The sequence below is a fragment of the Protopterus annectens genome, chromosome 10.part0 (assembly GCF_019279795.1).
Source record: "Protopterus annectens isolate FY-2018-M chromosome 10.part0, PAN1.0, whole genome shotgun sequence".
NCBI classification, from domain to species: domain Eukaryota; kingdom Metazoa; phylum Chordata; order Ceratodontiformes; family Protopteridae; genus Protopterus; species Protopterus annectens.
In genome coordinates, this window is record NC_056744.1 from 1,390,406,855 (window position 1) to 1,390,425,499 (window position 18,645).

General features: G+C 41.9%; 1 protein-coding gene across 1 annotated transcript in view; it reads right to left on the reverse strand.

Annotated features, from left to right (window-relative positions):
- COL24A1 (collagen type XXIV alpha 1 chain) overlaps positions 1 to 18,645 on the reverse strand; it is a 3,617,818-nt gene that overhangs the window by 2,350,387 nt on the left and 1,248,786 nt on the right. Inside the window, exon 7 of the mRNA XM_044086026.1 lies at positions 11,004 to 11,057. Coding sequence (XP_043941961.1) covers positions 11,004 to 11,057 — 54 coding nt within the window. The remainder of the gene's footprint in view (positions 1 to 11,003; positions 11,058 to 18,645) is intronic.

Sequence of the window (18,645 nt, forward strand, 5' to 3'; positions counted from 1 at the left end):
GGAGCAACCTCCGGGAGCATCTGTCTATCTTGATGTGATGGTACGCATACTGGAGGTCAATCGAGCACATTCAATCTTTGGCCTGCAGAAAGGGCAGGATGGATTGAAGAGTGACCATCTGGAACTTTGCCTTGGCTACTGACAGGTTCAATGTGGACAGATCCAAGATGGGTCTGAGGCTGCCCGTTTTCTTTGGCACCAAAAGAACCTAGAATAAATGCTGGATCTGGACTGGTCTAGGAGGACCAGCTGGATGACTCGTTTCTTTAACAGCTTTCTGATTACCAGCGCTGCTTCCTCTCTTTGCATGGGTGGAACATCTAGGAGGTGCTGGTTTGAATAGGGCAGTTCCTTGAACGGAACAAAATATCCTCTGGATGTGATTCGCAACACCCAACGATCTGTTGTAATGGACTCCCACATTGTTGGCTGCAGTGACAGAAGACGAGCAGTCTGGCAACCCTACAGGGTTGCTGCCCAGGTTTCTCCGTGAAAGGTACTCGGGACCCGAATTTCCTTGGACACCCTCTGCCTCTGGGGTGGCATTTATCGTAATCCCCTCTGCCTCTGGGGTAAGGAGAGTCCTGAGCATCCCGGGAAAATGCCTGAGACTTCTGCAACCACATCTTCTTCATCCCTTGCTGATTCCTAGAAAAGGATCTTTGATGGGGTGAGAAGCGGATCCCGATGGCATACAGTCTTCCCATCCTTCTCGCTCTGGACTAGTGTCTCTTTGACAGATTTTCCGAAGAGGGAAGAACCATCATAAGGGACACTGGTAAAAGACGCCTTAAAGGGCTCCGAGAACTGACACAGATGGAGCCAGGCATGACACCTGATGGCAACGCCTGTTCCAGCTGCCCTTGCAGCTCCCTCTGTGGCATGAAAGAGCAGTCACATGGATGTATTCGCAACCACTTTAAGAGTGGCCATTCCGGCGAAGAACATCTTCTTGTCCTCCTCCGACATGGAATCTGGGGTCGACTCCGTGACTTCCTTCACAAGATCTCGTTGAAGTCAAATGACGTGTGCCATGTAGTTCAGCACTCTTACCAAGAAGGCTGCTGAAACATACACCCATTTCCCAAAACAGTCCATCACCCTTGATTCCCAATCAGGAGGATGAACCGTGAAGCTCTCCTGAGTGAGCTCCTTCTTAGTGGCGGCTGCCACCATCCTCGCATCTACAGGGGACCCCTTGTTCCAGTGTGTTCTGTCCAATAGGGGAGCTCAATACTTTGTTGGGGCACTTGGGGATGGGCTCTGCAATTTCCGGTTCCTTCCATGGCATAGATGTTATGAGGTCCACTAAAGGATCTGCAGAAAGGGACACCCAAGAGTTAGATGGACCCGAGCTGAATGCCTCCAGGAACAGAGACTCGTCCAAGGTCGATTTTTGGGCAGACCAACACCCCCCCTAGCGGAGGAGCTCCATGATGTCTCCAAACAAGACATCCTCGGGGGGGGGGGTGACCAACAGTCCTTGGATCAAAAACTCTGAAACCGCCTGTCGGATCGGAGAAGGAGTTACTGGATGGAAAAAAGGTTGCAAGGAGCCCCCTCCGGAGGGAGAGGGCACTGCCAAGACCCCCATCTGGATCTGAGTGCAAATAAACCTCCACATCATCTTGTCCATCTCTACCTCGCTAAGGCTCTGGAAGGAGCGGGATGATGACATTGAAACTGGTCGGCAAAGACGGTGGCGAGAGGACCTAGCAGGGGACCAGCTTTGGGGTTGCTCGGGCTCGGGTGAGAACCTCAGAGAATGGAGCTGAGGAGACCCAGGCCTAGTCGGAGGCCTCACTTTGGGTGGTGGACCTGCCTGCGATGAGTGATCGGGGGACTGCTTGCAAGGCTTTTCTTTTTTAGTCTTATCCTCTTCCCTGTACCTCTTGGCAGGAGTTTGAGTCCCAGAGGCCAAGGAAGAAGAGGAAAATGCAGCAGCCACTGCTCCCCCAACAGGAAGAAAGGACTGCCATTTCCAGGGAGGGAAGCAAGCCTTTAAGGATACGTTTGTCCCGCTTGTCCTTAAGTGCTCTGGGGTTGAACCCAGCACAAATAGAACAGGGAGACTTAAGGTGGTCTGCACCCCGGCAAACCACGCTCAGATTGTGGCCATCTGCTGGAGACAGCTTATGGCCACACTCTGTGCATTTTCTGAAACCTGCTTTTGGGGCTTCTGCCATCCCCATACCAGGCCCAGACACACACTAAAAAGCACAGACAGAAAGAAGAGAAAAACTTTTTTTTTTTTACCGACACAGACGCGCAAAGGTAAAGAAATAGAAAGAGGATAGATGAAATTTGAAAAGTTGGCAAAAAACTTCACTTACACACCCCAATAAACTTGGAGCTCTGTCCAAGCTTGTTGCTATGCTGGCGGCAAACGAGATCTGAAGGGAGACAGGGGGTATTATGGATAAGGGGAGAAGCTTGGAGCTTGGATCGATAGCTGAAAAATGTGGCCATGTCAGATCCAATGTGGATCTGAAACCCACAGGTTGAAGACCAAATTAAGTAAACTACTTCAGATCAAAATTTATGGTAGTAAAATTCATATTTTACAAACATAATAAATGTAAAAAAAATAAAAAAATGTGATGTTCTTTTTCATGCAGACTATATCTGCAGTGCAATACTATTTTGAAAGTGTTTACATTTAAGTGTGAATATTACAGTCTTATCACACTGTCTTCTTTATGTTTTAACATTGTACGTGGTGGTGGTCCCATCAAATCAAACAGCAGTATAAGCCACATGGAAAGTTTCATGACTGCCAATCCACAGTCTTTCAACCGGATCCAGGGACCATCGTGCAATCTTCATAAATCCATGGAGACAATAGCCACAACTATATCATATAGGATAGGCTCCAAATATAACTGTAACATGCATTTCTTTGACAACTAACAACATCTGCAATACCAGCGTGATTTTCATGAAGTGTGAAACTTTGGCAGCTAGCCTAGCTGTTAGGCTCTGAACCTGTTGCAAACAACGTGTCAAATCATTAATAACTCATACTTGGTGGAAATAAAATAAATCAGTTTGCTGTAAGTCTCGTTTTGTCTTTCATGCCATTTGAAGTCACTAAATTTACTTGTGATTTGTTGATGTTACAGGTTCTCCTAATATTATCTTTTGCTGTACGATTTTACAGTTTTGAGACACTCTATTGGAAACAAGGTTCACTAGAGTTTATTTTTCTTTCCTACTACATTCCACTTTACTTCCCCATGCATGCAAAGACAAGCCTTCCTTGTATTACGCAGCCGACCAAGACATAATTCCATTCATCCTTGTGCTTTCTCTACAACTTCTGTACTTCCTTCTGGTAATAGCCGCATGAATTTTCCACCAGACTCTGTGACACAGTATATATATATATATATATATATATATATATATATTTATTTATATTGATATATATATATATATATATATATATATATATATATATAGATATATATATTGATATATATATATATATATAGACGTATATAAGTATATATATATATATATATATATATATATATACACACACACACATTTACGTATATATAAAAGAACATCACATTTTTTTAAACTGATCTCTGCTTTTTAAATCTCATCTATTATTCTCTAAGACTCATTTCTCCATTTACTTCCTTATCACTTTTCACCACTGCGCTTTTCTTCCTGCTTCTGAAGTAAATCCTTCCAGCACCCTGTGAAGTATAGCCACTATAGACCAGGGTATGTAGCCAACCTCAGCTGTATACCTCATCAAGCATCTCTGATCAACTGACAAGGATGCACAGTAACGCTGCACAAATAAACTTAAAACCAATTAAGAAACAATCTTTAGTCATATGTTCTAAGCAAAATTATTTAAAAAAAGATAAAACATTGCTCTTGTTCATAACTTCTAATGAACTTTGTTAGAACTGACATTTCGCAAAACATGATTTTTTTTTGTGTACAGCTAAAAATACAGCCCCCACTGCAATATTTACATCTTGTACTTTATTATGTCTGATCTTACTGAAAAAAAGTTTCAGAAATTAATTAGATATTCTGTTTTATGACTCTTATGGCACCACTGTGGATATTTACCTCTCTTTTTCCCCAGAGTGCTTTCTTAGCCTGCTTTTGTTTTGACAGAAATTCATTATACCTTTACTCCATTGTTCTCTACTTACACTTACAGTTGATGGACTGACAATTTGAAAACAGATGGATACAATTCATCACAAATATAATGTCAGAAAGTCTGTTAAGATGCAAGATTAATAGTTGTCTTTTTACAATATAAATCTCTGAAATATATTAATTTTTATGTGTTGCATATGGTTGCAATTTACTAATACAAACTACAACATTAAAATGGTTTACCCAGCAGTAAGCTTATCTGACTGTATTTCCCTTTCCACTGACAAGATACTCATGTTTCCTTGTTAGATTTACAAAGATCTTGGCAATTTCCACAATGGATACTTAATACATCTTATCCTATGTGATAAGAGTGTGCCAAAAATCATTGATTCAACTTTTTTTTTTGGCCAGGTTGCATAATGCATAAGTAAAAAGAAACTTTATTGAGTGTGCAGCAATGCAGCAATAATATTACATTCACTGTTTAGCAAGCAGCTCTGAGACGTGGCTGAATACACATGCTGGAAAGTAATATATATATATATATATATATATATATATATATATATATATATATATATATATACACACACACACACACACACACACACACACACACACACACACACACACACACACACACACACACACATATATATATATATATATATATATATATATATATATATATATATATATGTGTGTGTGTGTGTGTGTGTGTATCTATGGATTCCCTTCAAAACAACAAACTACCACAACACTGACTCACGTAACAGCAAAAACATTTTGGCAAAAATTTAAATGTATTAACTCCCAGAATGGTGTGTTTCACCTCTGGGAAAGTAACCACATAGCCGCCTTGGTGAACTTTGCCCTTTTCTCCACTGTAGTGTGATCTCGGAGTTGATATATTTATTTGGGGGGGGGTAAAGCTCCCCCACTTTGGTGGGTTTAATTGTTTTGGTTTGTGTTGGTGGCCAAGTGGTTAGTTTCCCGGAGGTGAAATACACCATTCTAGGATTTCGTTCACATAAATTCTCAGCAACGTCTCGCTATTATGTGAGTCGACGTTATGGTAATTCATTGTTTGACACAGATCCGTGTGTGTGTGTGTGTGTGTGTGTGTGTGTGTGTGTGTGTGTGTGTCTGTTTATATATATATATATATATATATATATATATATATATATATATATATATATATATATATATATACACAGACACACACACACACACGGATTCACTTTAGAAGCTCGAAATAATGAAATATCGAAATTCAGTATTTCGAGCCCATAAAGTGGAATCCTGAGAACACAGAAAGCTCAGAAGTGGGAAATTCAAAACCTCGGACACTGGCGGTTTTGAATTTGAAAGCTCAGAAGTGGGAAATTCAAAACCTCGGACACTGGCAGTTTTGAATTTCGCGCTTCTGAGGTTTCACTGTGGTTATGGATTCAGGTAAGTGTGTGTGTGTGTGTGTGTGTGTGTGTGTGTGTGTGTGTGTGTGTTAAGGGTTTTGGTTAGGGGCTGTGGTGTATGTCAGTGTGTTTTGTTGCTGTGATGTGTGTGTGCAAGGAGAATGTAGCTTGTGTGGTGGTGCTTTGTGTATGTTTGTGTGTAGTGTGACCTCAGAGTGAGAATATTTAAGTAGGGGAGTGGGGGGGCACAGCCCTCCACATAGGGGGTGCAGGGGGGCTTGCCCCCATTCTTTTATGTAGTAGAGAGCTTGTGTTTGTGTATGGAGAGGATGGTGTGTGTGTGTGTGTGTGTGTGTGTGTGTGTGTGTGTGTGTGTGTGTGTGTGTGTGTGTGTGTGTGTGTGTGTGTGTGTGTGTGTGTGTGTGTGTGTGTGTGTGTGTGTGTGTGTGTGTGTGTGTGTGTGTGTGTGTGTGTGTGTGTAGTAGAAGCGCCAAATTCAAAATCCCTGGTGTGCGAGATTTTGAATTTTGCGGTTCTGAGTTTTCGTGGTTTCAAAAATTCGACTTTATATTTTCGAAATACTGAATTTTGATATTTCAGTATTTCGAGGACATAAAGTGAATCCGCATATGCATACATACATATGTGTACGCTATCTACTCAGCAATGATGACAGCAGTATTTTATTCAATAAATGAGTAGGAATACTTGTATTTTATTCATTTTTAACCAAAAAGGCCCATTTGATGTAAACGCCTTTTTCAAGAAGACACAGAAGTAATGTCTGTTTCAATGACTGGGTTAGTCACAAAATATGAAAATGCAGACTAATGGAGACTGACAGAATCAAACCTAAGACTAAACAACAAAGACCCTTAGCCTTTCAACGCAACTGATAAACAGCAAGTCCTGTAACAGTTTTGATGTCTTGCAGAAACTGTGTATGTCTGAAATATTATGGCCACTCAGAATAAAATTACTTTTAATGTGCATTTGTGTGTTAGCTTACTATGTGATACCATGCGTAAGCAAAAGGCATGTGCGTTGTACAGACACTACAATGTAACCTGGGACATGCTGGAGAGATTATATGTCTCAGGTATCTTAACAATGCCCTGACATCCACTACAGGACCACGAGACTGTTGCAAGGAATAACTCTGGTCTGCCTACTCAGCTTGTTATCATCACAACTCTCACAAGGATAACTGCTTTTGAAAATGGATGGAAGCATGGGATGTGGATCATGGGATACTTGCCAAAGAATACAATTAACAAGAATGTTACCTTGTCAAGATTCTACACAAAGTGATTTACAAAGGTCTTTGTTACAATCTAGTACTTTTGGTAAAACATCTAGGGAAAATACAAGATCTATCCCTGAACAGCAGGAAAAGTTAGAGGGGCACTTTCCCCACAGCCACCAAACAGTTTTGGACAAAACTATGGAAAAACTTGACTAATGTTTCTAGTGTGCTTGTGATTAGAAAATTAGCATAATAACCACAGAAACAGTATTTAATATGCAACTAAGTGATGATGCTATACAGAGTGGATATTACAGGAAAATAATGGACAGCACAGGGGTGTTGCAAGGCATGATGCTCAGGTACTTAGAAATTATTAGCACATTCATTTTTTTAAATATTTTAAATGTAAACAGTTTCTCAACTTGATATTTTAAAGTCGATGTAGTTACAATGTTATTATTGTTGAAGAAAGTATTTCACACCCAATATACAAGTTAGGCACTAATGCAAATACATTCTCTTAAATGTATGCATGCACAGTCAACTGCTGAGGTAGAAAGACAGAATCTCATACAAGTAAAGAAACTCACATGCACATATGTGCGTACACACACACACACACACACACACACACACACACACACACACACACACGCACACACACACACACACACGTGCGCACACACACACACACACACACACACACACACACACACACACACACACACACACACACACACACACACACACACACACACTCACATGCAGAGACACTGAAATACAGACAGAGCAACACAAACTCACACAGAAATGTGTCCTTCAGTTACAGCCACTTTCTTTGCTGTGCATATCTCATATCATCATAGGAGGTTACTAGACTAATAACCCTAGGGCTCTTTCAAGCCTAGACAAGTTTCACCCTTATTTCCATGATCATCACCTATTGCCCCTGTCCAAGAGGGACACAGTTGGAAACCTCAAAATGAATTTATGGTTACCCATCCAATAGTCCAGAATGTGTTTGAAGAGGGCCAATGAGATGCTCTGCTTGTCATGATGCAGGAGTCTGTTCCAAAGGTGTGGTAACCTCTGGAAGACAAATCTGTCCCTCCAGCAGGTTCTATTAATGTCACATACCAGGTTTAGGACTTTAGACCGAGTAACCAGTGTACCATTTGACTTAGGGATACGCAGCCTTTCCAATAAAGCAGGGTCATCGCCTCTAAGTAGTCTGCATGAAACAGAAGGCAGTGAGAGTGATTTCAGATGTTCCTCATAGGACAGATGCTGAAGACCTTGAATTTTCCTTATGAAGAAACTTTGTGGTCCTCCAATTGCTGCAGGTGCTTGGAAAGGTACATACCAAAAGGGGTGTTGTACTCAATTATTGGCCAGATGAGGGAAAAGTACAGGGAGGTTATAACTTCTTCTTTTTTCTGGAGGCAATGCCCTTACTTATGAGATGAGCAATATAGAATGCCCTTCTTACCACTGTAGAGACATGGTGATCAAAGGTAAGATTGCTGTCAACCTGTGTGACCAGGTCTGTCACCACTGAGTGTGTAGGTAGGGTGTTGTTATTGATATGGTAGTTACCAGGAACATTGCTCTTACTGAAAAGGATGATAACACACTTTTTGGAATTGAGTTTAAGCCCATGACTTAGGCACCACTCATTTGTTTGTGTTTGTGTAAGACCCTCTTGTAGGATGCTGACATTGCTTGGAGATTCTATGACCATTCCCAGTTTACAGTCATCAGCAAACTTTGCCAGCCACAGACCTTTAGTTTTAGCTTGTACTTCAGAGAAATAGATTCCAAACAGCAGAAGTCCCAGGACTGACTCCTGTGGAACATCTTTGGTTACTGGTCTGCTGTTGGAGGTGGATTCCCCTATTTTGACTAAATGGGTTCTATCAATGAGTCAGTTAGCTATCCATCTAAGGATATAAGGTTTGATATCTAGCTGGGTGAGTTTGTCAATAATGCCTGAGTGGGGAAGAGTGTCAAAAGCCTTGGCTATGTCTAGGTAAGCTGTATGCACAGATTTCCCCTTGTCAAGGGCCTTGGTGACTGTCTTGAATAAGTCCACCAAGTTTAACAGGCATTATCTCTCTCTGACAAATCCAAATTCAGTAGGGTCAAGTGTTTGGAGATTACCTACATCTTTGTTGATCTCAAATATTATAATATGATCAATTATCAATTATATGAAGAAATATATAAGTAGTAACAGTAATACTGGATACATACAGTATTGCAATTCTCCTACACACACACACACACACATCCTTTTAACTGCTGCAGTTACTTGTTTTAGTTTTGTTTTATATTTCAACAGACTCACTTATCACAGCATTTTAGCCACATTTAGTGAACGTAAACAAGATGGTAGACATTTTTATCCAGTCCATGTTTCACTATAATTAATATGCTGCCATGAGGCCAAATACTACTTTCTAATGGGCTGTCCTCTTATATTAATACCCTATTGGAGAATGTTTTCCAGTAGGGAATAAATACTTTAATGTTATGTCCATTTTCTAAGTTATTCTCTGGGATTCAATAACACCTACTCTACATGTACACTCTTCAGAGTGAACAGACAACACAGACATAACTCACACCTTCTTCCTCCTAATTTTAGTTTTCCTACTGATTTTCTTGCAGCTTTAAATATTAGCAGGATTCATAAAGGTTACCACAAAGTATAGAGTACATATACACTTAGCGTTATCTTTCTGAGTGACTATAAAGCACAATAAATGTGGTAGGGATGTTCTGGAATACATATCATGTACACTTTGTGTACACTACACTTAGTGTAGGTATTACTGAATCTGCCTCATCATATTTAATATTTGTTTAAGTTTCAGTATTGGGAAACAATTCAAGTTTTTCACAAAGAGCAAAAGCAGAGGACATTTGTGATGAAGAAACTGTTTTGACTGTCCACTCATTTATCTGTTAGGCAAACCAGTATTTGGCAAGGGCTTATTTTTACCTGGATATGGAATAGATTTCATACACAGGTAATCAGCAATCTAAATGGCCAGTTTTCTTTTCCATTTTATTAACTGTCATTAAACTAAACATCTAGTTTTCCTTGCTAGACAGAGACACATACCCAGAAAACAATAATCACACTGTGGATGAAAAATCACACTCATGGAGTAGACTTCTTCAGCAGAACCAAAAATTTACTGACTCAGCTAGCAAAATTCACACAAAATACTACCTATGAAGCTGATAAGGAAAGTTAGGAAAAGCATTCAAAAGTAAAGTAAGGGATGCAAGAAATTCATTGATGTGCTACAACAGTATAGTCTTTAAGTTTTTATCACATTAGTAACAATAATTACAACTCAAAAACTGTCACATATTCAGACCATACTGATTCAATTTCCACTCTATAAATCATCGTTGTTATTATTTGTTGGTTATAAAAACAATATTGCTGGCAGTGTGAGAAGGAAGGGGTATAAAGTAAATGGAATTTGCACCAAACCAGTTCTCAAAACAAGTCTACAACACCATATAAATGTGTAAAGTCACACAGGGATGACACTTTGCCTACTCAGTTAGAAATGTATATCCTGTAAAAGGAATTATTAAAAGATATCTCACTTCTGGAATGGAATCAATTATATATTTAAGGGTTTTAACTTTTGAAAAAGTTAATGCCTCATGATGCTACACCTCATATTTTCTTGCTGCAGCTATGAAATGGGCTACATTTAGTAAATTTTATGTATTTTTCAGAATATTAGCTTCAGTCAAGTCATCATGCCAAGATCACGGTTCACTGAAATCTGATTTTAATCAGCAGCAAAGTGAGGTAAGATGCCATTTTGCGACACAGATTTACTAATCTTCTTAAAAGTCCCTTGTGGAAATTACATGCTGAAATTATTTTGTGCCAGGTAAGTCCCAAAAAAATCATACTAAGCCGTATACATCTCAATGAGATTGTTTGTCTCCTACACAGATTAATGAACTAGTTTATTGTAATACCAACATTTTGGTAGGTTTTCACAGCTAAAATAACCACAACTGAGAAAAATAAAACACTACCACCTGACAAGTTAGCTTAATTTAGTTCTTCATATGTACCATACTATGTAATCTACAGATTTACTACGTACAATATAACAAGTCTAACAACCCGTCAAACAATGGCAGTGTAAACAAAAATTTTTTACCTGTCTACCCACTGGACCTGGTGGACCAGTTAACCCCATCAGACCAGGATCGCCCTGTACAGACAACGTAAACATAAAATAATTGAGTTAATTTCACTTAAAACACGAAAGGTTTAAAAAGACAATGACAATATTTACCACATGATGTTCAACAAATAAAAACTATCAAGGATTTATGATTCGCTAAGTTTCTGACTCAAGTGTTATTTAATTCTGAAATGATGTTTCCATACCTTTGATTGCAATTATTAGCTAATTAGTACTACACAGATAGATCTACTTAGTGAGAATACATGTTTATTTCACCAAAATATGCAAATTATCATTTTTATTGTTTTTTTTTTTTTTAATATTACATTTGCCAATCATGACTAGAGACAAATGGAAAAATAAAAATACTATTCAGTGATCACATTTTGCAGAGTATGAGGGTTTTAAAAAGACAGTAATAACAATTGTTTGATACGGATGTATACATACACATACACACACACACATACATACATATGTATATCAAACAATTGTTATTACTGACTTTTTAAAACCCTCATACTATATATATATATATATATATATATATATATATATATATATATATATATATATATATACATATATAACATATATACATATACAAACACACACACAGACACACACGCACACACATATCCATATACATATTCTACCTATATATACTTATTTATATATGTATATGTATGTATGTATGTATACACACACACACACACATATATATATATATATATATATATATATATATATATATACACACACACACACACACACACACACACACACATATATATATATATATATATATATATATATATAAACACTTTAAAACTAAAAAAACTCAATTTCAGGAAAGCAATCAACACACCTGACTAACACTGGATATACTTGGGGATCAGAAAGAACTCACTTCACACAAGGAAGGTCAGACTTAAGCGCATCCGTTCACTCACGTTATTGCAGCATCGAACTTCTTCAGAAATCAACTAACGGACTATGTAACAGCTTTAAATACCTTTAGTAATGGTTAACACTGATTAACATTGACTGACATTGATTAACATCGACTGACACTATGGTGAGGGAGGGGATAAGCCTCCTCTACCTTTTCCATTTGAGGACACTTGATGTTCAGGTTACCATTAAGTCCAGGGGGCATGTCCGCCCTAAGATCTATCTGCCATTTGAGTTCTCTGACATCCAGCAGGAGATCACTGCTGCTACAGATCAGGAAGACTTTCTCTAGGACAAGAAGCTTGAAAGATGTGTGGGGGCTATCCCTCCTGTTTTGTCTAGCCAGGGCATTAGTACGATGCTGTCTTCTAATAGTGTGGAGGTGTTCCTTGATTCTGTTACTGAGTTTGTGGGAAGTCCTACCCACATAGAATGCTTCGCAGTGGATGCAGATTGCCAGGTATACAATGTATGTGGTGTTGCAATCATATTATAAATATACACACACACACACACACACACACACACACACACACACACACACACACACACACACACACACACACACACACACACACACACACATATGGGTCCACTATGTAATTTCGAAATACTGAAATCCCGAAATTCAGTATTTCGAAATTGCATAGCCGAAAAAAAGAAGTTATGTACCTACCATAATGTTCCATGTTAGTTGTCTTCATCTCGCCTTCTTTCTTGCTGGTTAGGATCGGAGCCGATCCTCGGCTCCGACTCTGCCATCTTCTATAGCTTGAGAGATGTTTACTGGCTCGAGGCTACTCCTTATCCCATGATGCCTAGCGCTAGCTACCCAGATCTCATTTGAAATAGCTAATTCTAGACATAACCATGAATGAACCCCTCTAAACAAAAGGTTAAGCAAACCTGTCCCACTGTCTAAGTCAGCAGAGGAAACAAACCAGAGAACACCCAGTCAGTGAAATCTGAACTCCTCTCGGTCCAATAGGACAGGGGGGGGTGGAGGGGGGGATGCAAGAAAGAAGGCGAGATAAAGACAACTAACATGGAACGTTATGGTAGGTACACAACTTCTAAGTTGTCTATCTCGCCTTCATTCTTGCAGGTTGGGACAGCGTCCCTAGCACCTATAATCTTGGGTGGCTCATTGGAACAGACTCTTCAGAACAGTGGAACCAAAACTAGCTCTACTCCTTTAGACCAAATCCAACTTGTAATGAGAAATGAAGGTATGAGGATTTGCCCAAGTAGCGGTAGCACAGATGGAGTCCATGGGCAACCTAGACTGGAAGGCTATAGAGGTGGCTAAGGCCCTAGTAGAATGACCCTTCGGTTTAATAGGCAACTCTGTGTTCCTTAATTGATAGACAAAGGTCACTTTGGAAACTGGAAGACCTTGTTTGCCACGAGCAAAGGAAATAAATAGTTGGTCTGACTTCCTTATGTCCTTCGTCCTATGCAGGTAGAACCTCAACTGTCTATGAACATCCAATAGATGTAACTTGTATTCTGCCTTGCTGTTGTGGTTAGGAAAAAACACAGGTAGGTCAATAGATTGATTTAAATTACTTTCTGAGCAGACTTTCGGAAGGAAAGAGGGATTGGTCCTCAGAGCAACCCTGTCCTTATGAAATACTAGGTATGGTGGACGGACGCATAGTGCCTGAAGTTCAGAAACACGTCTGGCTGAAGTAATAGCTACCAGAAATAGAGTTTTCCAAGACAGAAACTTAATGGAGCAGGATGCCGCCGGTTCAAAAGGAGGCATAATCAAGGAGGACAATACCAAATTAAGGTCCCAAGGAGGGGGGGATCTCTCACTGGGGGTCTAAGGAGAGTAGCCCCTCTTAGAAAGGCTTTACATAGCTTATGAGACATAATGTTTGTATTAGACATTCCAACATGAAAATTTGAAATGGCCGCTAATTGAACCCTAATTGTGGCAGAAGCAGACCCCGAATGAAAGAGTTCTGTTAGGAACTCCAAAATCTCATGGATAGGGGCTGTGTAGGGATCTAAGTTCCTAGCCTCTGCCCAACAAGAAAAACATTTCCATTTGCTAGCATAAGTCCTTCTAGTGGTAGACTTATGGAAGGAGACAAGAATGTCGGGAACGGCTGGGGAAATGCTGGGAAGCCTGGCTAAGGTTGGAAGTGGAGCAACCAAGCTGTAAGCTGGAGTGTTTGCAGGGAATGATGCAGCCTGCCTGACTGGTGAAAAAGTAGGTCTGGAATTGGATCCAAAGTCCAAGGCTGCTCGAGAAGGTAATGGTGCAGAAATGGGAACCATATTTGTCGAGGCCAATAGGGAGCAATGAGGATCATTCTGCAACCCAACGACATAGCTTTCTGTATGATTTTCGGTATCAGAGGAAATGGAGGGAAGGCATAAAGAAGTCCCTGAGGCCAATCGTGGACTAGAGCATCTCTGGGAGAGTGACCAGGAAGCAGAAGAAGTGAGAAGTAGTTGCTGCATTTGCTGTTGAAAGGGGTGGCAAAGAGGTCGCAGCAAGGCTGTCCCCATTTGTGGAAGATTATGCCTGCAACTACCTGATTCAGAGACCACTCATGAGGCATTAGAATAGCTCTGTTGAGCCTGCCCGCTATGATTTGGACGTCCCAGAGATGTGCGTTGCAATCAAAAATCGTTGGGAGGAAATCGCCCACTGCCAGATTCTGAGCGCTTCTTGACATAGGGGGTAGGACCTGGTTCCGCCCTGCTTGTTGATATACCACACCACTGACATGTTGTCCGTTTGAATTGCAATGGTCCCAGAAGGGACAGAGTCCTGAAGAGCTTGCAACGCTAGGAGCTCGGCTCTCATTTCTATGACGTGTATATGCAGGTGGTACTCGTGAGTCTGCAAAGTGCCTTGGACTGTCCTTCCCTGATAATGTCCCCCCACCCTATCAGGGAGGTGTCTGTAGTCACTGTAGCAACTGGAGGGGGCTGAATGAAGGGTCTGCCCTGAGTCAGAAGAGGGGAGACCATCCACCAGGAAAGGTGCCTTTTGCATGCTTCTGTGATCAAGATCGTGTGAGACATGGGGAGCTGTTGAAAGGACCATTGTGTGAACAGAAGCCACTGAAGGATTCTCATGTGAAAGCGGGCCAGAGGAATCAGAAGAATTGCCGCTGCCATAGAACCCAGAGTTTGAAGGACATGCCTGACTTGTATCCTTTTGGACTGCATGATGATTTGAACTTGTTGGCGAATTATGGAGGCCCTGTCCGAAGGTAGCTTTGCGGACATGCTCCTAGTATCTAAGTCTACTCCTATATAAGTAATAGATTGACAGGGCAACAAGGCAGATTTTTCGAAATTTATGGTAATGCCTAGTTGGGAGCAAATTGAAATTGTATAGTCCCTGGCTTGAAGGAGTTGATGCCTGGTAGTAGCAGTAAGGAGCCAGTCGTCTAGATATGGAAACACCTGGAATCCTCGACGCCTCAGGTGAGCCGTGACCACTGCCATACATTTGGTGAACACCCTGGGGGCTGTGGTGAGACCAAAGGGCAGAGCTCTGAACTGATAATGACTGGCTCCCAGCCAGAAGTAAAGGAACCTCCTGGAGCGTCTGTCCATTTTGATGTGATAGTATGCATCCTGGAGATCTATGGAGCACTTCCAATTGTCCTGACCCAGAAAGGGTAGAATGGACTGTAGCGTGACCATCCGAAACTTTGTTCTTTGAACAGGCTTGTTCAGTCTGCTGAGATCCAAAATAAGTCTCCAGTCCCCTGTCTTTTTTGGTACCAAAAAGAACCTTGAGTAAGTTCCGGATCCATGTTGGTCTGCCGGGACTTCCTGGATGACTCTTTTTTTCTAGCAGTTTTGAAACTTCTATAACTGCTTGGTCCCTCAGATTGGGTCCATCTGGGAGGGACTTGCGTGACGGTAAAGGGGGTTGAAAGAATGGGATTCTGTAACCTCCGGATATGATTGAATGCACCCATTTGTCTTGCTTAAGGTTTAACCAGGCTTGTGGGTACAAGGAAAGTCTTCCCCCAACTGCCTCCAGAGAGGGACAGTCGGGCAACCCTTCAGGGATGTTGAAAGGGCTTGTCAGAGAAGGATTCTCTGCTGCCCTGGTTCTCCGGACCACCTCTGCCATGAGGGCGGCGTCTATTGTTATTGTTATTTCCTCCTCTGCCCCTGGAGGAAAAATCACTGCGTGTGTCAGGCGAAGTTCCCTGGGATTTCCAAAACCACATTTTCCCACTCTTCTGAGCCTTGGGGTATGGTCTGGAAGGAGGGGAAAAACGGACTCCCACGGCAGAGAGAGTCTTGCCTTCCTGTTCACACCTAGTGAGATGGTCTTTCATCTGTGGTCCAAAGAGAAAGGAATCATCAAAGGGAGTGTTGGTGAATGACGCTCTGAAGGGTTCCGCAAAATTACACAGCCGCATCCATGCATGTCTCCGAAGGGCCACGCCTGTACCTGCGGCTCTGCTCGCACCATCGGCTGCATAAGAGATGAACCTCATGGAGGAGTTAACTACTGAGTTGAGGGTCGCTAGCTGAGAGGCCACTTTAGCCTGGGCCCCTTCAGCTGATGGATCCTGAAGGGTATCTCCAAGCTCTTTCAGGAGATCCCTCTAAAGCCTGGTGAAATGGCATAAGTAATTCAGTGACCTCATGGAAAAGGTCGCTAAAGCAAACATTCACTTCCCGTATCTGTCCATAGTCCTGGACTCCTTGTTAGGGGGATGGACAGAGGAAGAAGTTTCCGCCAACTCCTTTTTAGTGGCTGCTGCTACCACCATAGCATCCACGGGGACACCCTTAGTAAGAAAATGCTTGTCAGGGGGGTGCAGTAATAAACTTGCCTGGTCTCCTCAGGGTTGGTTCCACTGAATCCGGGGCTGACCAAGCCCTTCGAGCCACCACTGACATTAGTGGATCGAAGGGCGGAGAAACCCAGGAGGTGTAAGGTTGGGAACCAAACGTATCCAAGAATACAGATTCATCCTCGGTAGGGGCTAGGGTATTCCAGTTCCCTCTCTGCTTAAGTATTTCTAGGATGTCCGAAAAGGAAACATCTTCAGAGGGGGATCTCGGGGACCCTTCCGACTCATCCAAATCCATATCCGAAGTGACAGACTCAAGGGAGTCAGTGTGCTTCCTCTTGCACTTCTTCTTCCAAGGGGGCTCCACTGAATGATCAGGGGAGGCCTCTGTAGAATAAGAAACACCCACTGGGGTGCACTGGAGCGCTGGTTCCCCACGCTTGGGGTCTAGAGGAGGGACAGAGGTTGGCGCAGGCATTATATGGGGTCGAAGGTGGAGCTGGCTCAGAGGCCAGCACACTCCTCATGACATCGAAGGTGTCCCTGCCACGATGCAGAGAAGGCTCTGGCTCCGAAGAAGCAGGAATCCTCCTCTGCACCAAGGGAGATGGCTCCGAAGCCAATGTAGGAGCCGAACTCACCTGCACCGATGCTCCGAAAGGGAGAACAGGGTCGGACAAGGATCTGATGCCACTCGCCCCCTCGGAGCCGATGAGGGAGTCCCGGCACCCAGATCCCTCGACGGATGGCACCATCGAGGGGATCGGAGCCGAAGATGGATCTGAAGGAGAAATTGTTATCGGAGCCGATGGTTCCACGGCTCGAACCCCAACAAACTCCGGCTCCGAGTTCAATGGAGTCGGAGGAAGAACATCGATGGAAATGGACGGAGGGCTGGACAACATTTTGACCAGTGCCTGCGACTTCAACAACCTACTGACCACTCTCTCCACATCATGGTCCGAAAGCCTAGAGGACCATGAAGAGTGGGAAGATCTATGACTGCGGTCACTTTGCAGAAGGGGAGACCGTGCAGCCGAATGAACGGACTCTAGAGAAGGGGACCTCGGTCTCTTGTGAGTCCTTGATGACTCCAAAGGTACTGGTGGAGCCGATGAGGAAGCAGTCTCTTCGGTTCCAGCCAGAACCGAAGAAGTAAACAAGGCCTGGGCCTATGACGGCTCTGACCCGGGAGCCGACGATTTGTCTGGTTTAGGAGATTTCACCTGCTGAGCCTTGGCTGGTGAACCCTGGGGCTTAAGAAGACCCCCTCAGAATAAGTTTGTTTTTGTGCTCCTGCAGAACACTTGGGCTAAATGCATGGCAGATAGAACAAGAGTCCTGCAGGTGCACAATGCCTAAGCAATAGACGCAAGAAGTGTGCCCATCTGTCAGAGACATTTTCTGACACCATGAGTCACACTTCTTGAATCCTGACACTTTAGATTCTTTAGACATATGCACAATCAGAAATACCACTGATATATAAAATACAGCTAGATGACTGTTTAAACAAAGGGCTGGACCAGTAAAACTAACACTAGTACCCTATCACACAAACAACAAAAAAGGCACAATATGCTACTAAAGATATTAGTATTATTATATATATATATATATATATATATATATATATATATATTTGTTTTTTTAATTTAGGAAGCTTCTAACTAAAACGGCTGCCTAACAACAAAAAAGAAGAAAAAATATACAGAAAACTACCGGATAAGAGAGAGGGAGGGAGGGAGAGAGGGAGAACTCTCTAACTAAAACGAGTTCTAGGAATGCCCACAAAACACACTAAACTAACTCAAACTAGTTAGCGACTACTAAAAAAATACAATAAATAACTGAAAAAACCCTAATCT